This window comes from Protopterus annectens, chromosome 11.part0 (genome assembly GCF_019279795.1).
Source record: "Protopterus annectens isolate FY-2018-M chromosome 11.part0, PAN1.0, whole genome shotgun sequence".
NCBI classification, from domain to species: domain Eukaryota; kingdom Metazoa; phylum Chordata; order Ceratodontiformes; family Protopteridae; genus Protopterus; species Protopterus annectens.
Window position 1 is genome coordinate 117,951,675 of NC_056745.1, and position 22,813 is coordinate 117,974,487.

A 22,813-nucleotide genomic window follows, 5' to 3' on the forward strand; every position below is an offset into this window, starting at 1 on the left:
ATAACTGTTAAGATTAGAAGGCCTTGTGATTAGCATTTGCTTGGGTAGCTATGTTTGCCTCAAACTTGGCTTAGGAGGTTTTAACTAAGCTTATTTTAATGATGATGACTTTAGCATGCTGGGAGTTAGTCTTATTTATAGCCATAATTATCTTCCTTTTTATGTAGAGTTTCTTTATATTGTAGTTCCACCAGGGAAGTTTGCCCTGTGCTTGATCCTACAGGTACAGATGCTTCTACTCAAGTGTTGAGATTTAAAAGTTGTTGATGTGTTGCTTATTAGCAGAAAATTTGGCTTGGAGAAATTTCTAAAAGTATCAGGGATAGCTGGGATCTCGGGTGTCATTTTTGTTGGAGAAACATCTTTTGTCGTCTGACCTGAGAAATGATGATGTGGAAGGGATGAAGCAGGAATACCATATATTAGAAATGATGAGAGCTAGGATAATGTTTCCCCTGTTTGGGTACTCTGACTAGTTGGTTTATAGCATTTGTACTGACAAAGTCCGGGAATATTTGTGCTAGCACACTAGTGATAGTGTATACCTCTACCTAGCTAGGTAGTTTGTCACCCAGGAAAATAGTACTGAGTGACTTCAGTTCCTGTAAGTAGTGTTGCTGCCTTGGGTTATAGATGGAGTTCTGTAACTTTCTGGAATGTGTTAATGGACTTCCCTGACTGAGAGTTAGACCTGAAGGAGGTTTAGTGCATTGTTGCTTGACCAGCCTTGATGCAAGTCTTTTCTGGATGATGATTGTGGCACCTGCGCATTTCCCCTCCAACCTGTTCAGTGTCCAGTCAACTGTGCAAGGCTTCAATGTCTTCCACACATTTAGGAGTACTTTCCCTTGATTTTGCAGATCTAATGGAGATGCACCTTTGTAGGCTTCTCCTTTAAGGATTTGGCAGCCTGTCAAAAAGTGCTGAGAGAAGCTCTGACTTTCTTTTTTATTTGAACTACCACTTGTTTGGATAGTGGTATACAATGATCATTCAGGAGGTAATGAAGGCCGCAGAACCCATGGAATTTCACTTAATGCCACACACATGTAGATTTTCATATAGTTTAAATTTCTGCATTTGTCTCAGATTTTCTTCTGCTTTTACACCAGCTGCCTACTTTTTTTTTTTTTTTTTTTTTTTTTTTGCTTTTCTCAGAGTGGAAAGATTTTTATATGGAACGTTTCATGCCCTTGAGGGTAAGGATACTGATCTGAGTTGTGGTTTCTTTTAGTGTTACTACATTCTTTGTATTCCTGCAGTTTCCTTTCTGCAGGCAGCAGCATCAGTGCAGAGTACTGCCTATGCAGCCTCCACAAAGACATTCATTGTCACAGGACAGTGGTTGTGAGGAGAGCCCCACTCCAGTGTTTCTGTGTACTGTTGGTTGGTGATGGTGGTGTGGTCGTACTTCTGGAAAACACCATTAAAATGGCAGTCATCCTTACTCCAGGTGCATTGCATCTCTTACATGGAAGCAGTGCTAGACACTCCACTACCAAGTAGTCTTTTCTTTCACTAGAATGAGCACAGCTGGTATATTCTGCCACTTCTTCAAAGATTCTTTAAAGCCTCTTTCCTTTTACATACCCTCTGTATGTAGCAGTAGGGTTTCTGGTGCCTTTATTTAGCTGTACATAGGAATTTTGGAGTGGAATACACTTTGCTTTTGGCTGCAGAAGCACTTCTGCCTGCTCTGTCTCCCTCCCTGTCTTTCTATCCCCCAAACAGCTTGTGTGAAATACCTGCTTTCCAGTCTTTAGTGGCTTTGATTAGCTTAATTTTAGCATTATGATTCTTTTTTCCTCCTAGAAGAAATTCCAGGTTAAAACACTTAATGGTCTGGCATTTTGGTAAGATGGCCACCTTTACCTGTAGTCTTATGGTTTTGGTACTTTTTTCTAGCCACTTTTGCATATAGTTCAGAAATTCCTTAACCTGACAGGAAGCCATTCAGTAAGACTACTTGTGAAACCAAGTGGAACTTTATGTGCAGAGGAGCCCTTACAGTGGTTCCAACCTTTACAGACCACAGGCAGATGTTCTTATAGGCTTTTTTTTTCTATGCCCTCTGGGACACAGAGACACTGATAAGAAAGGTAAAAAAAAAAAAAAACAAGCTCTTGGTTTGAAGTCTGTGTCTGTCCAACACTCATCCTGTAGGACACACACAGAGTCCATGCCAGATACTTCATTTACCAGGTAAGAACCAACTCTAATGTGGTGATAGCTTTTGGTGGACTTCTGACTAGGTTGGGAATTTCTACAATATGGTAGATGTTTTACAGTTGTGGGCAGTAGCAGACTTCTGATGCTTTACCCAACTACTTCACTGTGGGTGCAGTCAGGATCGCCTGTCAGCTGGTGAGTCCCTCACATGAAACCGTTGGATGTGGCATGTTACTTAGAGGCTGCATGATCTCATTTTTTCCTCTTAAGCCACACTTCCATCCTCCCTTTCGCTGATATCCCATCCCATCAGAAGAGGGTGAAATGCATTACTAGGGGTCTTGAGCTTCCTTCAGAAAAGTCATGCAGAAGGTCCCACCAAACCAAAGTGAGTTTATTTTCTACTCTAGGTTTCTTTTTAATGTTTAGAAAGATGAAATCCAGAAAGAATCTGAGATCCCTAAACAGCCTCAGCCATTCTGTTCCAAAGCAAAAGCTGCAGATTATCACAGATTGGTCGATTCTTCCTTGTTTTTCAAGAGAAGATTGGTTTGTGCCATTTGAATCTTCGTCGCACACCTCCACATCTAGAACACCAAGGATTGGAGGAGTTGTCTGTGCTTTTGAGTGGGAACATGTCTTCTTCAAATCTGGCCTGTTCCCATTTAAACTGTCCTTGCTTCCATTATGCTAGCAAAGTGTGTAGTAGTGATTTGTAGTGAACCAGAGACTGCAGGGTGTCTGGCCTTTCTGTATATGAGTGAGCAGCTCTTTGCCCTACTGACCTTGGAGAAATTAGTCTTGAATCAGCATGCAGACATATTGAGATGGTTATTCCTGTATAACAAATTACAGCATTCTCACCTGAAATACAAGATTGTAGTTTGCATTTTACAAAACAGTGTGCATAGCTTTGGAAATGTTACCGTGCATCAGTGTACAAATATCTTTTGTATAATTGAGTTTAATGTAGTACTTTAATAATGTAATTGCAGTGTAATTTCATTGTGTGCTGTTTTTTGCTATAATTTCTCCTTCAGATATTTGAAGAGGTTTAAGGTTATGAAGATTAAAGTTCTTCGAAGCTGGTGTCGTCAGATTTTGAAGGGTTTACATTTCCTTCACACTCGCACACCTCCCATCATCCATAGAGATTTAAAATGTGACAACATTTTTATTACTGGACCCACAGGTTCTGTTAAAATTGGAGATCTTGGGCTGGCTACCCTGAAGCGTGCTTCATTTGCAAAGAGTGTTATAGGTAAATCTGTTATTTTATTACAGAAATGTGTTCATTTTTCTTTTATGAAGAAACTTGTCTGAACTGTATGAATAGCATTTTTAACTGTTCAATACTTAAGTATTCATTTTTACTGATGCATGAGGAAAGAGCAGTGGATGACCTAGGGAGACCCAATGTTATGGTATTACACTTAGTTCTTGTAATGCAAAAGACCACAGTTAATGGTCTGATTTAGGCTCATCAGAATGTTAGCTCTGGTGTGGGACAGGTAATTGAGGTGGTGTTTAGTCCTGCTGAACATAATTTGAAATATCTCAAACTTGTCTGAACTGTATGAATGACCTAGGGAGACCCAATGTTATGGTATTACACTTAGTTCTTGTAATGCAAAAGACCACAGTTAATGGTCTGATTTAGGCTCATCAGAATGTTAGCTCTGGTGTGGGACAGGTAATTGAGGTGGTGTTTAGTCCTGCTGAACATAATTTGAAATATCTCTCGCAGTAAAGCAGTAATGTGCATGTTTGACGTGTGTCAAATTTTCATCGTTGGCTTTTAATTGACGATGCCCTTGTTGAGATAATCATGTCATATTTTAGCCTGTGGATCATCCTCCTATTTTTTTTAATTTAAAATTATATATAGGATCTGACTATGTTGCAGTCATTTAGCACATCACCATGCGTGAAGGAACTCACTCTTATTTGCTGTGTTGAGAAATACTGAAATGTTTTTCATACTGATCACTGCTGCAATAGCCTTAGCTATATGGCTTATATCCTGCCTAGGATATAACAGCTAATCAGCTTGTAAAGCTTCAAGGCACCTTCCAACGTGTCCAAACTATCAGGCAGCTTGAGCTGAGCTGATTAAAAGGTATGTTTAGACATGAAGCCCTTCAGAACTGTACTGCTGCTGAAGAGTATGCTCCTCTGAGGCTTTTATGAATAGATAGGTGGCTTGTACGGTGTTCCTTGGTTGATCAGATAAGGTCACTTTGGGGGAGAAACCTTTCATTTCCCTATTTGTGTTGCTGTTTTTATCACTTTCCTCCTCAGGAAAGTTATTTCAGAAGTAGGGTTTTTGAGTTTTAATAGACTGTCACAAGACTGCAGTGTATTTTTTAACCAAGGGTTAATTTTTCTTGTTTTACAAGTCACATAAATGGAAATATTTTATTTGAGGTCTGCTCTGTCTGGCTTCAACCTGTGGGACTTTGGATCTGATTCGAATCCGACACCAGCAGGTCAAGGCTGGAGTTTCTGGGTCAGGGTTGACTGTTCTTCTTTCAGGATTGTTGCTTCCACTCAGGGCTTCAACTTTGGGCAGCTTGGTGCCAATCTCAGTGTCAGGACTAGGTGAAGCTCCCTTGGGATCTGGTTTGGTTCTGTACCTTTAGGTTTTGGGACCCTCGGATCTGAGAGGCCAGCTTCTGCTTCGGCCTTCGATGTTGTAGAGAGCATGTCCTGTCAAGAGAAGGGTCGGATTTCCTCAGCTGGTGTCCCTTCCCCCTTTTCATTAGTGCCTGTGAACAGTCATCAGTTGAAACTGGACAGTCTGCACTGGCGAGCCTCCATTCTGCACCCATTGTAGGGCTCTCCGACTCTTCCCCGCCCTACCTGGCTTTGTCAGAATGGGAGGTTTTGGGAAAGAGCAAGTGTAAGAGGAAATACCTAGACTCTCCAGAGGAGTCTCACCAAGGATACTGACCTTGATGAAGGAAAGGGGATCCTCTGAGTCTCCATGGAATGATGCCTCTGTCATTGATTTATTAGAACTATGTTGTTAGCACAGAAGCTGGACCACCAAAGTGCTCTCTCTGAAGGAGTCAGTATTTTTGGAGGCCTTCAGCATGGCCCCATCCATGCCTTGGGTATTTCCCCCTGCAGACGTTCTTATAGACTGCGTCCTTGAGATGTGGAAGGAGCCCAGCACAGTGGAGTCTCCAAGAAGCCAAGGTTCTCACCCCCCTGCGCAGGAACAGTCAACATTGGAATAAGTGTCGGGTTTGTGGTCTGCACTGTTGTGGCAGAACAGGTAGCTTACATCCTTCTAGGTTGAGAACTGCTGATTGAGGGCTCAGTGTCTGTTATTCTAAAAGTGTATTAATTCTGGTTTAAGCACTTGGGCTTTCAAGCCAGTTATTTTACATTAAGAGGGTTCGTGGTCTGCACTCTTGTGGGAGGAGAGGCTGGACTCTGCCCTTCTGAGCTGGGAATTTCTGGTTAAAGGCTTATAGTGCATGCATATCTGAACTGTTTCTTACTGAAGTTGGTGCGCCTTGTTTGCTGTGGCATAGACTGGATTCGGGCCTGCTGGATCTAGCTTTGTTTGTGTAACTTGAGCACTAATCCAGACATTCTCTAAAGTATTCAATGGTATTTATTACTGCTTGGTTGTAACTTGATTAAAGTGTAGCTATCATTCAAGTCTTTTGGATTAAGCACTTGGGCTTCAGACCAGTTGTTTTACATTAGGAAGGTTTGTGGCGAGCACTGTGGTGGCAGGACAGGTAGCTTTCATCCTTCTAAGTTGGGAACTGCTGATTGAGAGCCCAGTGTCCAAGTGTATTAGTTCTGGTTTAGGCACTTGGGCTTCAGGCCAGTTATTTTACATTAAGAAGGTTCGTGGTCTGCACTCTTGTGGGAGAAGAGGCTGGACTCTGCCCTTCTGAGCTGGGAATTTCTGGTTAATGGTTTATAGTGCCTGAATATTTGAACTGTATCTTACTAAACTTGGTACACCTTGTTTGCTCTAGCATAGACTAGATACAGGCCTGCTGAATCTAGCTTTGTTTATATGCTTGTTGTTTGTTTGCTTGTTATTTCCCTGGAAGCTAATTCCACCTAATACGCAACTTCTCAGCGCTTCTGTGGATCACTAGTGATATCTGCATTGCTTACTGTACTTATTTCCTTGTTTCACTTGAAAGAAAGTTACTGTTTGTCGTTTTGCATTTAGTTACTTGTAACACATTGCACTCAAGTTACCTGGCACTTGCTCACTAAAGCAATTATATAAGTCAGCACTAAAAATTAAAAGCACTACACTCTCACTCCCCACTGGCCCTTGTTTTCAATTAAGGATTTCCCAATATTATTCTAGCATGTCCAAAGGTCAGTTGTCAATCTCCTCTCCGGTCCAGCTGGTGAATCTGGGAATCTTGAGGCAATGTTATAACTGCCTCATGTACACAGACAACCCTCTTCTCCTCCCACATAACACAAATACTTGCGAGAGATGCAGCTATTTAGCCAAACTGGAGGCTGAGCTCTCTCAACTCAGGACTGGCAAGACCAGACAGGAGGAGAAGGCAACTACACACACCACAAAACCAGCCTCACATAATGCTACCACTCCACTGAATCAAACACATAAACACACAAAGACATACTCTGAGGCTCTGAGTAAAAATTTACCTAAACAGCAGAGGCCTCCAAAGCAGACACCCAAACAGCTGCTACCTCAAGGCACCCCACAAGCAACACATAAACCACAAAAGCAGTGTGCAAAGCAGTCACAGCCCTTATGGCCAAATACAACACCAAACATACTTGTCATAGGTGACTCCATAGTCAGACACACTGACGTCCCACTCACCAGGCTGAACAAGGAGAGGGTCGCAGTAAGCTGCCTATCGGGCGCTAGAATCCGCCACATAACACAAGCACTCGGGTCACTCCACGGCAAGTACAAATATGACACAGTCATTGTCCATGCTGGTGTGAACGACCTGAGATGTACCTCCCTGGACTACATGAAAAGAGACATAGAGGAGCTCTCTGATTATGTAGCCCAGGCAGGTATGACCCTAACCCTGAGCAGTATCCTTCCTTCACCAAGAATGATGCCACAATATAGAGACAAGATGATCAGCTTTAACAATTGGCTTAATGTCTGGTGTCATTCAAAGGGGATCCAGTGTCTGTCTGCCTGGGATGACATGCTTGACAAGCCACGCTGCTTCACAAGGGATGGCTTGCACCTGTCACCCCTGGGATTCCGGATATTGGCTAAGGCTCTTGCCACCCCATAGTGCCTTTTTAGGCAAGGCTCAAATTCTAAACCTACCACCCTAGAAAACAAAAATGGGAAGAAACTGAGGGCAATGCTGCTCAATGCCAGAAGTCTAAATCTCAAAATGCAGGCACTCAAGGCCCTTCTCAGTATGGAGAACATTGATGTCTGTGCTGTAACTGAAACCTGGTTCAAGGCTCCTGAGAGCACTCCGGCACTATTAGGTTTTACCTCATATCATGCGTTTCGGCCCCAAAACCCGGACCACACCACAAAAGGAGGGGGTGTATCCATATTCATAAAGGATACCCACACCTCCAGGTTGGTGGCAAGGCAGGAGCCTTCGAAACCCATCCAGGTGCAACTAACCATAGGCAAAACTGCTCTACAAATTGTAGCATGCTACAGGCCACCCTCTCAAACTCAGGAACCCCACACAGCCTTCCTGAAGACACTGGAGGGTATAAATGCATCTCCAAACACCATCATATTGGGTGACTTCAACTACCGAATATAGACTGGGAACATTACTCAAGCCCTAACTTTCTAGCCCAATGGTTCCTGGAGTTCATAAATTCAAATGCCATGGAACAACTAGTCACTGTTCCCACGAGAGGAGAAAATATACTAGATCTCATTGTCACAAACATGGGGACAAAATGCTCCACACCAGAAGTATATCCCTCATTGGTGAGATCTGATCATAAACTAATCTCACTGGAAATCCACATCTCGCCCCCACCCCAAACAAAAAAGACCATAGTGAAGAACTTCTCTAAAGCAAACTTCACACTACTCAAGACTGGTGTGGTATCCTTCAAGGCCCCTGAGCCAGTGGAAACCACAACCCAAGCTGCGGAAGCCCTTACAAATGCCTTCTATGAACACCTCCAGGACTGCATGGATCAGGCAATCCCAAATAAAACCAAGACTCTTTCCACAAAGGGCAAACGGCCAGTCTGGTGGACCCCAGCCATTAACAAACTTTACAATAAGAGGAGAAAGCTATTACATGATAGAACAAAATCCATAAAAGGGAAGTCACCCCTGATCATTATTAGTAAAAAATATGAGCACTCATAAAATCAACTAAGGCCAATTTTGAGAGAAAAATTGCCATGGATTCAAAGGACAATCATAAGGCCTTTTTCAGCTATGTTAGGAACCTGGGTGGAAACTCCCAGATATGCTCAGAATTAGTCCAAAATGATACAAAAATCACTGAACCCACAGACCTTGCCAACATACTGGCAGACAGGTTCAGTGCAAACTTCACCCCCCTCTCCACTAAAGGAGAGATAACTATCCCAGCCGAGTGTAGCCTCCCGGACATCTCAAATGCGCAGGTGAAAGCTGCTCTCTCTAAAGCTAAAAACAAAGCATCAATGGGACCGGATGGTGTCCCTGGCTGTGTGCTACACGAGCTAAATGAGGAATTAAACCCGCACATAAGGCAGCTGTTTAATCTCAGCCTTTACCACAGGATACGTGCCCATGGAGTGGCGTACGGCAGCTGTGGTCCCACTCCACAAAGGCGGCGCCTCTACGGACCCTGGTAATTACCGCCCCATAAGCTTAACAAGTCTAGTCTGCAAAGCTATGGAGAGGATCATAATGGAGCTCATAAACAAAGATATAGGGGACTTGCAGACATTGGACCCGACCCAGTTTGGCTTTGTCAAGGGAAGATCATGCCTTTTGAACTTGGTCGACTTCTTTGAAACAGTCACCAAGGCCATTGATGAGGAAAGGCAGTCCATACAGCCTACCTTGACCTTGCAAAGGCTTTCGACACAATACCCCACTCGGTATTGTAGAAAAACTTACCAGCTTAAATGTAAACCCATATGTCACAAGATGGGTTGCAAACTGGCTTAAGGACAGAACCCACAGGGTTAGAGTTGCTGGCGCTATGTCAGACTCCAAGCCGGTCACAAGTGGTGTCCCACAGGGCTCGGTCCTTGGCCCCCTATTGTTTGGCATCTACTTCTCAGAAGTACAGGCCAACATGGGAGGACTTTGGCTGACAAAGTTTGCAGACGACTGCAAACTGGGCGCCATAGTGGAAAGTGCATCGGACACGGATATCCTTCAGAAGGGACTCACGGAAACAGATAGCTGGTGCCAGAGCCATGGCCTGAAGTTAAACACCAAAAAATGTATAGTCATACCCTTCGGGAAAACAAGGTAACCCCAAGCTACCATATAGGTGGCAATCCACTAAGCACAGAAGAGGTTTTCAGGGACCTGGGGACCCAGGTTGACAGTGGCCTTTCTTTTGACACGTTGCTAAAGTGGTTAGAAAGACCTTCTACATTGCCCACCTGATCATGAAGGGATTCACATCCAGATCTAGTGAGGTCATTGTTCCCCTGTACTCTTCACTTATCAGACCAATGATCGAGTACAATGCCCCATTCGGGATGTATCTCACCCGACATCTGCAGCAATTGGAGAGACCCCAAAAGTTCCTCACCAAAAGGATAAAGGGACTCCAAAATCTGTCATATGCTGCCAGATTGAAGAAACTCCAGCTCTATTCAGTCGCATACCGTCTGCTCAGAGGTGACATGTGCCTGACATACAAGGCCATGTCCAACCCGGAATTAATGGACATGCTCCACCTCAAAAGATCCAAATCCACCAAAACCACTAGAGCAAGTGACTTAAACCTTAGCACGGATATAAATAGGACGTGCTGGAGGGATAGATTTATCACTCAGAGACTCCCTATGCTGTGGAATAAAATCCCGGTCCATGCGAGGCAGAGCACCTTGCTGACTATGTTCAAGAGAAATCTGACCTGTGGATGGGAGATCGTAGGTTTACCCCGGGAATCATCTCTGTGTCACTGCTGGACAGAGGCACAACAAACTAATGGGCACAGTATTTTTTCATATAAGGGGTGGCGTAAGCCACAAAAATTTGGGCTAGGCTTATAAATGCCTTAGGGCAGATAGCCTAGTATAAACCTATGAACCTATGAATGTCAATGCTGTTGTGGTTGCTGGCAGCTATGAAGGAGTTTTCTGAGGAGAGCTCCTCAATTAACTCCGCAAATGGGGAGTCTGTGGCTTTGGATTGTTTAGGGAAGTGCTCCTATGCCTCAGCCAGTTTTGCACTGCGTGCTCTTAGTTACCTGTCACACTTGACAAGACTTTAATAGGACTTCATGTCTGAAGTGTCAAGAACCCTCAAGGTATGCAGTAGTCATTGGAAACTGAGGATGGGAGATAATGGATGCCACTCACGGGGCAGGAGAGGTCCATAGAATCAAGAGTTCCATGAAGCTTTCTCCTGTGGGCCTTTTCAGCAGCCTTGAAGGGTTGTCTGACTGTTTTTCTCTGGATTGTCTGACTGTTTTTCTCTGGAGGCAGTTGGGGGTCATTTGGATCTATACCTAAAAGCTTGGGAGGCTATCACCTCAGAAACATTCGGGTCTGAGGTTATTACATTCCCTTTTTAGAAGTTCCAAACTGTCTCAAAATGTATCCCAGATGTTCCACCCCATCAGAGAATATGCAGCCATAGAGATACGCAAGGTGCTTGTAAATAGTCATTCAGGAAGTCCCACGAGACCTGAAAGGATTCAGGGTGTATTCCAGGTTCTTTTTAGTTTTAAAAACAGGGAAGGACCTCAGACCAATTTTGAATTAAAGCAAACTAAATCAATTTGTCAAAAAGAAGAGTTCTGGATAGTTGCAGTGCAGTCCAACTTGCCTCTTCTGAGGAAGGACGATTGTAGGTACTTGATAGACCTCAAGGAGACCTGTTTTCACATCAAGATAGACAGGTGTCCTAGGAGGTTTCTGCACTCTGGCTGAAGGGTAAAGTCTACCTGATGTTCTTCGTGTTTCACTGTTGCAGTCATCACATTTGGGTTATCTGCTTGCAGTAGCCCTCAGTCAGCCTGATTATCAAAGTCTTGGGTCCTGCGTCTGTTGCTGTCTCATCTTCCATGACTTCAGGTAGTCAGGGGTATAAAGCATGCAGCCGACACCATTACATCAGTCTTTCTTGCTGTGCAGTGCCCAAAGCAGAAGCAGTTCGCAAGTGCCAGTTGGCCGACTCCTGACATTTTTGTTTTCAAGTTTCAGAACCGAAGTCTTCATCTAAAGCGAAGTACCCCATTGGGGAACCTTTTTCTTGCTCTAAACCGATGTCAGTAAAAGTTAACAATTGTATTTATTGTGGAAAGCAAATACCTTAAAGATTTTCATTCGTACTGCATTCCTTACTTAGACCCAGACACGACTAACCTCGCTGTTTTGTGCCTTATTCAAACCTCAAATTATTCGTCTGTTTATTTACGCTTCTAAATATTTTGGTACTCTGTTCAATTATCCAGAAATGGCTTCGGTAAGCCACCAGACTACTGAAATTCTGAAAAAAAGCAAAGATAGACAGACTGTATAGGTCCAAAGCTGCCGACGACGCTTCTCCTAAGCTACGCTAGTCGCCAGTTCGTCAGTACTCAGTGAGGGGCTTTCGCAGCCCCTGATTACCCGCTACTTCAGATTCGCAGGCCTCTACTGAGACCCATTCGGAGCCCGGTATGCTGCGAGATGCTTCAACTGTGGAACCTGCAGATGTCTCTAACTTGGATGGGTCCGGAGCCATTGTGCAGGCACTGGCTTCTGAGGGTGTATTCCGGCCTACTGACTTGCATATTAAACCAATGCCATCTTCTTCTTCAAGGCCTAAACCCCATTCCATGCCTAGAAAACCGATGCCCAGACCACATGGTCAGGCCCCTATGCCTAAAAAACAAATGAGAATGGCTGAAGACCTTATTACTCTAATCAGGGGAAGCTACCCTTCCCCCTCTGAGACCTAGGACTGATTTTCCTTCTGATTCTTCTGATCGGGACTCTGAAATTTCTGTTTCCTCCGATGACCAGGATTTACCCTTATCTACCTGTGAGGATTCGGATGCAGAGGCCTCCATTCCCTCTGCTTCCCCTCCAGAGGATTTCTCTTTTGGTTAAGCCTTGCATACTCTTAGGGAGCATTTTCGCTGGGAAAGCCAGTATTACTCTGACTCCAAAAAGAGGCTTAGGGATTTCTTACTCCTGCCCCAACACAGGCCTTTAGCTTATCCCTCCTGTACTGGACATTGTTGATGATGCCTTCTCGGAATCTAGCCTGGTCCCTGACTCTCTACCTCCTGCTCCCAGAAAACCTGATAGGTATTGCAGGGTTTCTGACGCTCACAAGTTCCTCTTTAAAAATCCTATTGCAGATCCTGAGACCATTTCACACGGACCCAAGGGCATTAAGGCTGCTACTGCCAAAAATCCTACCTCCTCTGATAGAGATTCCATGGCATTGGATAGATGGTAAGAAGGTATATGTTTCTGCAACCTTGGCCATTAGGGCCTTAAACTGCCAGTTTCATATGTTAAAGTATCAGCAGCATATTATTGGATTGCTTAAACAGAAAATGATGATTCCTGACTGTGCTGAAAATAGATTTACAGGATTTAATTCATTCTGCTGAACAAGTTGGAAAACATACTTTGCAATATGGTTTTGATTCATTAGAGACATCTTGCAGGACTACTGTCAATGAGTCTGTACTTAGAAGGCATGCTTGGCTTAAGGAGCAATCTTTGCCAGATCATGTTAAAGCTAAATTGCTGGATGCTCCATTAAACCAAGACCGCCTGTTTGGCAACAAAGCAGAAGTAGTACTTAAAAAGATGGTGGAAAAAGCTAAATCTTTGCAAACTGTTAAAGATTTCCTGCAAGTACAGCCTCCCAGATTTAGTAGGCATTGGCCCTTTACGAATTGGTCCTTTCCTGCCTCTTCCAGGCCTTCTCAATCCAGAACCATTAGAACACCCAGGCTACTCACAGAACTAAGCAGTGGGGGGCTCCCACTTCCAAAGCAGGGAGTAGTAAGACCCCCCCCCATGATAAACTGTCTCAATGACTTAACTTTAAATCTTCCAAGCCCTCCACAACTGACTGTTCCTTCAGGGGGAAAGATTGCCCTGCAGGCAAAAAATTGGGAACTCATTACCCAAGGCAAATGGGTTTTAAATATAGTTTCCCAAGGAATTAGATTCCACTTCCACTCCTTACCAACCCCAACGGTTGGCCAGATCTACCCCCAAATCAGTGGGCAGGGGCTCAAAAGCAAATTCTCTCCCTTTTAAACATCAGGGCTTTTCAGCCTGTCCCAGAAGAAGAATTTGGGACAAGGTTTCTACTCAAGACTTTACTTGGTACCCAGAAAGGACAGTTCCTGGCGTCCTATCCTGGACCTGTCTATCCTAAACACATTTTTGTTGATCCCAAAATTCAAGATGTTAACTCTTCATCTGCTGCTTCCTGTGCTAGGCAAAGATGCCTGGTTGGCAACACTGGATTTAAAGGAAGCCTACCTGTACATCCCAATAAGGGAATCTTGCAGAAGATACCTACGCTTCAGAGCAGGCTACATGCACTAGCAGTTCTCTGCACTGCCCTTTGGCTTATCTACTGTGCCCAGGGTATTCACAAAGTGCCTAGCTCCAGTCATTGCATTTTGCAGGCAAAGAAATATTCAAATATACCCATACCTGGGCGATTGATAATTCAGGCAGAAAGCCAGGCCATACTATTAAATCATCTGGCGTTTATAAATAAATTGCTAACTTCTCTGGGGTACACCATAAATGAAAAGAAATCACATCTTATACCCTGCCAACAAATTGTAATCCTGGGAGCAAGCTTGAATATAATTTTCCAGATGGCCTGCCTCACGCCAGAGAAACAAGTTCATTTGGCAGCCTACTTCCAACTACTGGCCACAAAGACTCAAGTATCCGCAAGGGAAAACACTGTAAGCCCTGGGGTTCATGGCCTCCTGCATTCTACTAATTCCATATGCAAGACTGCATATGAGGAAACTACAATGGTATCTAAAAAACCTATGGTGTCAACATTCTCAGGATCTAGAATCAATGATTCCTATCATACCTTGTCTACAGATAAGTTCCTTTGGTGGGCAGAGGCCTGCCACCAAAAGAAGGGACTGCCATTCACTCTGCCCTCTGCCGCCCAAACCCTAACAGGTAAATCAGACTATGCATTGGGGGCTCACTTGGCAGGGAGCTGCATTCAGGGCAAATGGAACCCAAGTCAAATGCACCTGCATATCAATCAAAAAGAAATGTTAGCTATACAGAATGCTCTGACAGCCTTCAAAGACCACATGCTTCCAGGACAATTATTGGTAAAGACAGACAACACCACTGTTATGTGGAACATAAACAAGCAGGGGGGAGCCCACTCATACCCTCTCTGCAGACTAGCCATGGCTCTGTGGAATACAGCCTTGAGCTACCAAGTGCACCTGCAGACTCAATTCCTGCCAGGAAAGCTAAATACACTGGCAGGCGAACTAAGCAGAAATCTTATGGACCCACACGAGTGGAAACTGGAACCAAAGATATTCAGCATGTTGAGAAACAAATGGGGGAACCCAGAGATGGACCTGTTTGCTTCCCCCCAGATCTACCAATTGGACAAATTCTGCACAAGGACTCCCCACAAACAAGCTTGGAAAGTGGATACCATGTCGTTCACCTGGAAAAACCTGTCCGTTTATGCCTTTCCCCTTGTTCCTCTCCAAAGTACTACTAAAGATCAAACAGGACAAACTGAGGACATTACTGATTGCACCAGACTGGCCACGCCAACACTGGTACCCCCTCTTGCGCAGTGTCACAGCTGGCACCATGGCACCTGCCTCAGACCACTGTCCTGCTGTCCCAGCAGGAGGGCCAGATTCTGCACCCACCGCTTCAAACCCTGAACCTGGCAGCCTGGCTAATTTTCTGATCTCTCCGTTACCATCCCTCAATAAGCAAGTGATGGATGTCATTCTGGAGGCAATGAGGCATAGTACTAGAAAATACTATGCTGAAAAATGGAAAAGATTCTGTTCCTGGAGCCAAACTCAGGGGATGGGCACAGCAGCGCCCAATTTACTGCAGATTCTTCAATACTTCACGGAGATGCTTCACAAGGGCCTTTCCTTTTCCTCTCTCAAAATTCATGCCTCAGCCATTTCAGCTCATTACAAAACAGAACCACCCCTCTTCTCTCATCCACTGCTGAAGCAGTTCCTCAGAGGGGCCAAAAACTTGGGACCACCCAGGAGAGCCCCTACTCCAGCCTGGGACCTTAACGTTGTATTGGAAAAGCTCTCACTCTATCTCCTTTTGAGCCAGCTGCAAGAAGGGTGTCTGAATTACAGGCCCTCATGGCAGTGGAGCCTTTCATCATCTTTCATGCGGACAGGGTGTCCCTCAGGACCAATCCCTCCATGCCCAAGGTGGTATTCATTGTGGCCCTTAATCAGGCCATTCATTTGCCAACTTTCTTTTCTAATCCACAGAACAAAGGGGAACGAATACTGCACTCCTTGGACGTGCACAGACAACTTAGATTTTACTTGGACAGGACTAAACCTCTCTGGAAATCTGAACAGCTGCTGGTTGCATTTGCTGCAGGGGCAGAGGGGAAGGCCATTTCAAAGCAAACCATTTGTAAGTGAATAGGCCACTGCATTCACTTCTGCTATAAGCACCATGGAAAACCTACCCCACAGGGGATAAGACCATATTTAACCAGGGCTGCATCTACCTCCTACAGCTTTTCTCAGAGGTGTCCCTAGAAGCTGCTACCTGGAATTCTGTACATACCTTCACCAAGCATTACCACTTGCCAATTTTTTCTAAATCCAGAGCTGGCTTTGCCACTGCAGTCTTGCAGGACCTTATAGCTGGTCCTAATGCTATCTAATTTTCTCCGCCCATCCTTAGCTTTGGGACTCTACCCAAATGTGATGACTGCAACAGTGAAACACGAACATAGTGCAATTGTGTACACTTTCCGTAAATGTAGATGTTTGAGTGTATTCACTGTTGCAGTCCTGGTTACCCTCCCTCCAGCCCCATGACTTCTATTGGCTATACCTCTATTCTTGTTTACTATGCCTAAAGCTTTTTGGAGTATTTGCTTTTTTGTTGGAGGTGTAACCTTGTATATAAATGCTTCCCATTATGGGAGCACCTGCTATCTGGGGCAAGAAAAACTGATGTAATGGCGTCAGCTGCATGCTTTATACCCCTGACTACCTGACGTCATGGAAGATGAGACAGCAACTGATGCAGGACCCAAGACTTTGATAATCAGGCTGACTGAGGGCTACTGCAAGCAGATAACCCAAATGTAATGACTGCAACAGTGAATACACTCTAACATCTACATTTATGTTAAGTGTACACAACTGTACTTTCAGGGCCCTGCTATTTGGTCTCACCACAGCCCCTCTGGTGTTTAGCAGCTATGTGGCAGTGGTCGTAGCCTGGCTCCAGCTGCAGGGATTGATTGTCTGTCTGTATCTGGACTGTTGGCTCCTCACCACTCTCTCAAAGGCATCATTGATCACGGCCAGGGATTTCTTGCTTCAACTATGCAGCAATTTAGGCATCAAAATCAGTTATCCAAAATCTCGCCTTCAACCTGTACAAATTTTAGAATTCATAGGGTGTCGCTTGGACAAAGTCAACCAAATCACCAGGCTCCCAAATTCCAAAGTTTTTAGCCTTCAGGCTCAGACCTGGATTAGTGCTTGCAACTTCAAAGCCTCTGGCTGACACAATTATGAAACTTCTGGTTGATGTGGCAGTGTCTGTAGGGTTGGTTCCTTTAGAAAGATACCATGAGGGTCCTGAAATGGACTCTGGCCATTCAGTGGTCCTTTCTTACTCATCCTTTGGATTTTCCAGTACAGTTAATGAAGGTGTCGCAACCAAATTCGTTGGTGGTTGCAGTCACCTTTGGTAACTGACAGGAGGTTGCTCATGATTCCCTCTCTCTTGGCCATGGTCACCACAGATGTCTTCTTTCTGTAGTGAGGGTGGGGCATTTCGAAGGGTGGATGGTTCAGGGGTCCTGGTCGTCTGCAAAGGCCCGCATTCACATCAGTGTGAAAGCAGTCCTCTTTGCATTGCAGGCCTTTCAGGACGCCCTTCCCAGAAGTGTGATTGAGCTACAGATGGGCAATTTGTCCAAAAAGGTAATTGTCTCAAACAGTGGGGAACACATTCTTATCCTCTCTGTCAGGAGACCATGAGGGTTTGCAGTGGGCAATCTCTTAACAGAGGACATCCCGGGGAAATCCAGCATTCTGGCCAACAGCCTCAGCAGGGGCATTCCATTGTCTCATGAGTGGTCCCTAAATCCATGGGTTGCAGCTCCGATGTTTTGGTGTTGGGGCACTTCATATAGTGCAGCATATTTACCTCCCTGTCCATTGTAAAGTACAACACTGTAACGCCATCATTTCAGTCTCACCTAGGGATGCTGTGGTGCTTGCTTGGCCCCTGAGGCTTCTTTACACTTATCTCCCAGTTCCTTGATTTCTTTAGAAAGCAACTCATTGGAGAGCTACCTCATAGCCTCCTTTTGGCCTCTTCAGGTGTGGTTCTTCCTTTGGCCTCTTTTGAAGTACTCCCCCCTGGGGTGCTGGATCCCATTCCGGATCTCAGTTCTCATTCAACAGGTCTGCATGCCCCCAATCTTCAGTCTCAAGTTAATCTGCATGGTTCCTTCTGTTCTCTTGATGGCCAGAACTCCCAAGTTTTCACATGCAGCTGTTCATGTTTTGTCATCTCTAAAGCAGTCTACTAAAGGTGTATTCCAGTAAACATAGGAGGTTCATTATGATGGCAGAATATTGATCCTTTCTCTGCTGCCTGGAATCTGTTTTGGATTTTCTTAGAGCTGTTTCAGTCAGGTTCCAGTTTTTATGCAATTGGCTGCTATTTCTTATTTTCATGTTGTCAAGGTTAATGTGCATCTGGCTTCCCTTATGATTTCAAAAGCATTCCTCAAAGGTGTATTTTTGCTAAATCCTCCAGTATGGGATCTAGTCTCTCCCCCCCCCCCTTGGGATTTACTCTTTGTCTTGCAGGTACTTGCAGGCCCTCCGACAGAGCAGACATCAGATACAAAAGTTATGAACTTGGCATAATGATGGGTTCAACCTTCCCAACCTCCTGCCCTCTGCCTTTTTGTGGTCATGGCAAGTCTTTCTTTCTGAGATGACCAGACATTGGAGATCATTTGATGTTCTGTGTGTTTCACTGTTGCAGTCATCCACCTGTAGGTTATCCCTGCTGTGATAGCCCTCGGCCGGCCCGAGTACCAGGGTCAGTGTTTTTCTGTGTCAGCTGCTGTTGCTTGTTGGCTGACTTCAGGTTGTCAGTGCTATAAAGGAAGGCAGCTGACGTCATTACATCAGTCTTTCTTGCCGTGGAGCCTGTAGCAGAAGCAGCTTGCAAGTGTGCAGGTCTGTCGCTACTAGAGTTCAAATTACAGCTGAAAACATCTAATGCTAAGTACCCCGTTGGGGATCCTTTTTTCTTGCACTAACTGATGTCCGAAAAGTTAATTGTCTCACCTGTGGTAAGCAAATACCACACCGAGGCCTCCACTCTTACTGCGTCACTTGTTTAGGCCCAGACTGCGACGTCCCCCATGGCTGGTTCTGTGCCCTCATTAATGCGAGAAGCATTCATTGTAGAGCTCTTTTCGTAGCCAGGTATTTTCAACTTCAGTCTTAGTTTTCCGAAATGGCATCAGCCAACAATCCATAGACTTTTTGAAAAAACGTAAGGATAAAGATAGGGACAGATAACACAGGGCCAAACCTTCCGACAACTCCACCGATAAGCAGGTAGTCAGTTCTCCGGAATTCAGTGCGGCACCTTTGCAGCCCCTTATGCCAGATTTCAATACCTTCGCAGGCCTCTACTGAGACCCTTTCTTAGTCCGGTATGCCGCAGAAATCTTCTTTGTCTGAGCCTTTGGTTGTGTCTACCTCGGTTGGATCCAGAGCCACGATGGAGTCACCAGCTTCTGAGTAGGTCTTTCGCACTACTGAATCTAGACTAAAACCGTCCTTCCTTCTGACTACTGTTTTTCTCAGACCGATGGATACTACTAGGCCTAGAGGCAGGGCCACTCGTAAGAAAATTACCTCCAGCCTCCATTTTACCCCTCCTCCACTACCCCAAGCTCAAATGCTTAAAATGGCGAAGGATCTTATCACCCTTATCAGGGGTAGTCAGGCCGCACCTCCTAAAAGGAAGAGACCCTTCCTCTGAAATACTGACAGAATAGGATTCTGAGGAGTTTGATTATTCAGATTTGAAGAGGAACAACAACCTCTTACTGTTTGAGGATTCAGATGCAGAGGAATCCATTCCTTCTGCTTCCCCACCAGAAGATCTTTCCTTTGTGGAAACCTTTCACACCCTCCGGGAACATTTCCACTGGGAATCTCAGGACTTCCATCAGTCTAAGAAAAGGCAGAGATGGTCATCGTGTTACACTGCTGCAGTCATTACACTCGGGTTATCCTGCCGTCAGGCGGTTCCCCAGTCGGCCTGAGTTCCAAAGTCTTGGTCCGGCGTCTGTTGCTGTTGCCTCCTCCCTGACATCAGTACGACAGGGGTATATAAGATGCAGCCGACGCCATTTTCTTCCGTCTTTCTTGCCTCGTGGTGCCCGAAGCAGAAGCAGTTCGCAAGTCCGGTCGGCCGACTCCTGAGATTTTCATTCCGAATCCAGAACCGAAGTCTTCTACAAAGCTAAGTGCCCCGTTGGGGAAACTTTTTCTTGCCTCAGACCGATGTTGGTAAAAGTTAATAATTGTATTTCTTGTGGGAAGCAAATACTTCATAAGGATTTCCACTTCTATTGTATTCCATGCCTAGGCCCTGACCACAACGTCACTGGTGGTCGGTTTTGTGCTAGGTTTAACAAGTGCACTATTGATTTTGCCCGACATTATTTTGGCAGAAAATTCAATTACACGATGCCATCGGAACTCCTGACGACAGGATTGCATAAAAAGCGCAAAGACAAGGACAGGCATCCGAGGCCCAAAACTGACTACGAGGCCTCTTCTAGGCCGGCCGCCAGTTCTCTGGTTTTCAGCGAGGCGCCTACGCAGCCTCTGACTACCGCTTCCACAGAAACACAGAACGCATCCGACTCCCACGTGGAGCTGGCTGGGCCTTCGGACGCTATATGTTTTCAGCCTACCGAAATTAACCCATCTGAGGGAACAAGTAGCTGAGCAATCCACAGCCTCAGAGGGTGTCTTCAGACCTACCCAGTTAACCATTAAACCCTCTACTAAGTCTAAGGTCCCCTTAAAAACAAAGAAACAGATATAGCATTCTCCAGGATAAGCTTCCATGCCTAAGAAACAAATGCTCAAAATGGCCGAAGACCTGATCACCCTGATCAGGGGGTCCCAGCCCCCTCCTGATAAAAGGCCAGACAGGATGCAGACTATGAATCTTCCGACCAGGTGTCAATTTCTTCATATTCATCCTCAGACCTAGGATATTCCTTATCCCCTTATGAGGATTCTGATGCTGAGGAATCAGTTCCATCAGCCTCTCCGCCTGAGGACTACTCCTTTGGGGAGACCTTACATACCATGAGGGAGCATTTCCATTGGGAAGGCCAGGATTACTCAGAATCCAAGAAAAGGCTCAGAGACTTCCTTTTATTGCCTCAACGCAGACCCCTTGCTATTCCGCCAATGTTAGTTATTGTGGATGATGTCTACACTGAATCCAGCTTAAACCCTGACTCCTTACCTCCAGCCCCAGTTAAACCCGATAGATATTAGAGTCCCTGACTCTCTCAAATTTCTGTATAAAAGCCCTGTTGCTGACCCTGAAACTATTTCTCAGGGACCCAAAGGGATTAAGGCCTCATCAGCAAAAAAAACAGTTCCCTCTGACAGAGATTCCAGAGCATTAGACAGATGGGGAAAGAAAGTATATACGTCTGCAACCTTAGCAATGAGAGCCTTAAATTGCCAGTTTCACATGCTAAAATATCAGCAATTTTTGATGTCTCAGTTAAAACAAAAAATGCTTCCAGATTCAGATCCTCCTAATTTTAAAGAAATGCAGGATTTATTGCATGCAGATGAACAAGTGGGAAAGCATACTTTACAATGTGGTTTTGATTCTTTAGAGGCCTCCTGTAGAGCAGCAGTTACAGGCTCTGTCATTAGAAGGCATGCTTGGTTAAAAGAACATACGTTACCAGATCATGTTACAGCAAAATTATTGGATGCACCTTTACAGCAGGATGTGTTATTTGGAGTTAAGGCTGAAGAGGTATTAAAGAAAATGGAGGATAAGAAAATCTATGCAAACTGTAAAGGATTCTTACAGGTTCAGCCACCAAGATTTAGCAGAAATTGGCCAACAAAGAATTGGTCCTTTCCGAATACAGACAGACCTCAAAGGGGCAGATACAGACGTCTGAGAGGTAGAGGTCAACCACAAGGCCCTTACAGGTCTCGACAATGGGGTGCACCAGGCCGGGAAGACAGGCCCCAACCATATAAAAAGCAGCCTCAATGACTTCCCATTACAACTGCCAAACAACTCTCTCTCGGCAGCCCCCTTGGGAGGAAAACTAGCACTTTTCTATCACAATTGGCATTGGATCACCAAAGACAAATGGGTTCTCAACATTGTATCTCAAGGTTACAGGTTCCACTTTCACACTCTGCCAAGTTTAGAAGGAATGCCAAATCTGCCACCATATCAATGGGCAGAGGCTCAAAAACAAATTACAGCACTCATGGAAATGAGAGCTATTCAAGAGGTACCACCACAAGAGCAAGGACAAGGATTTTATTCAAGACCCTTTCTGGTCCCCAGAAAGGACAAAGCCTGGAGGCACATTCTGGATCTTTCTTCTCTAAACACTTAACCTGGATATTCCAAAATTCAAAATGTTGACACTACAGCAGCTTCTTCCCATGCTGGGCAAGAAAGCTTGGCTCATGACTTTGGACCTCAAGGAGGCATACCTGCATGTCCCTATCAGACAAAACTGCAGAAGGTACCTCAGATTCATAGCAGGTTCAATGCACTATCAATTCTGTGTACTGCCCTTTGGCTTATCTACTGCGCCCAGGGTCTTTACAAAGTGCCTGGCACTAGTAATTGCATTTTGCAGACAGAAAGGAATTCAAATTTATCTGTACCTGGATGACTGCCTGATTCAAGCAGAGAGCAAGGACAATCTTCTAGAGCATCTGGCGTTTGTAAAACAATTAAGTTGCCTGGGGTACACAGTACAGGAAAATGTACCAGTATAGGAAGACTGCTCAGTCCTTGCTGAAAAATCGACTTTATTCACTAAAACACGACAGGACAACCTCCAGTTAGAAATCAAATGTCACAAGCACTAACGCTATGTCTACACACCTGCGTTTTCGTTTGCAACACTTCTTCAGATGCAATACATTCTCCTCCCAACAAGCCTGTCTACTTTTATACA

The 22,813-nt window shown here is 44.8% G+C and overlaps 1 protein-coding gene across 1 annotated transcript in view; it reads left to right on the forward strand.

Annotated features, from left to right (window-relative positions):
- The window catches only part of LOC122815200 (serine/threonine-protein kinase WNK1-like), a 1,238,062-nt gene that overhangs the window by 267,158 nt on the left and 948,091 nt on the right, over nt 1–22,813 (forward strand). The window contains exon 3 of the mRNA XM_044087494.1: nt 3,210–3,430. Within this exon, the coding sequence (XP_043943429.1) occupies nt 3,210–3,430 (221 nt within the window). The remainder of the gene's footprint in view (nt 1–3,209; nt 3,431–22,813) is intronic.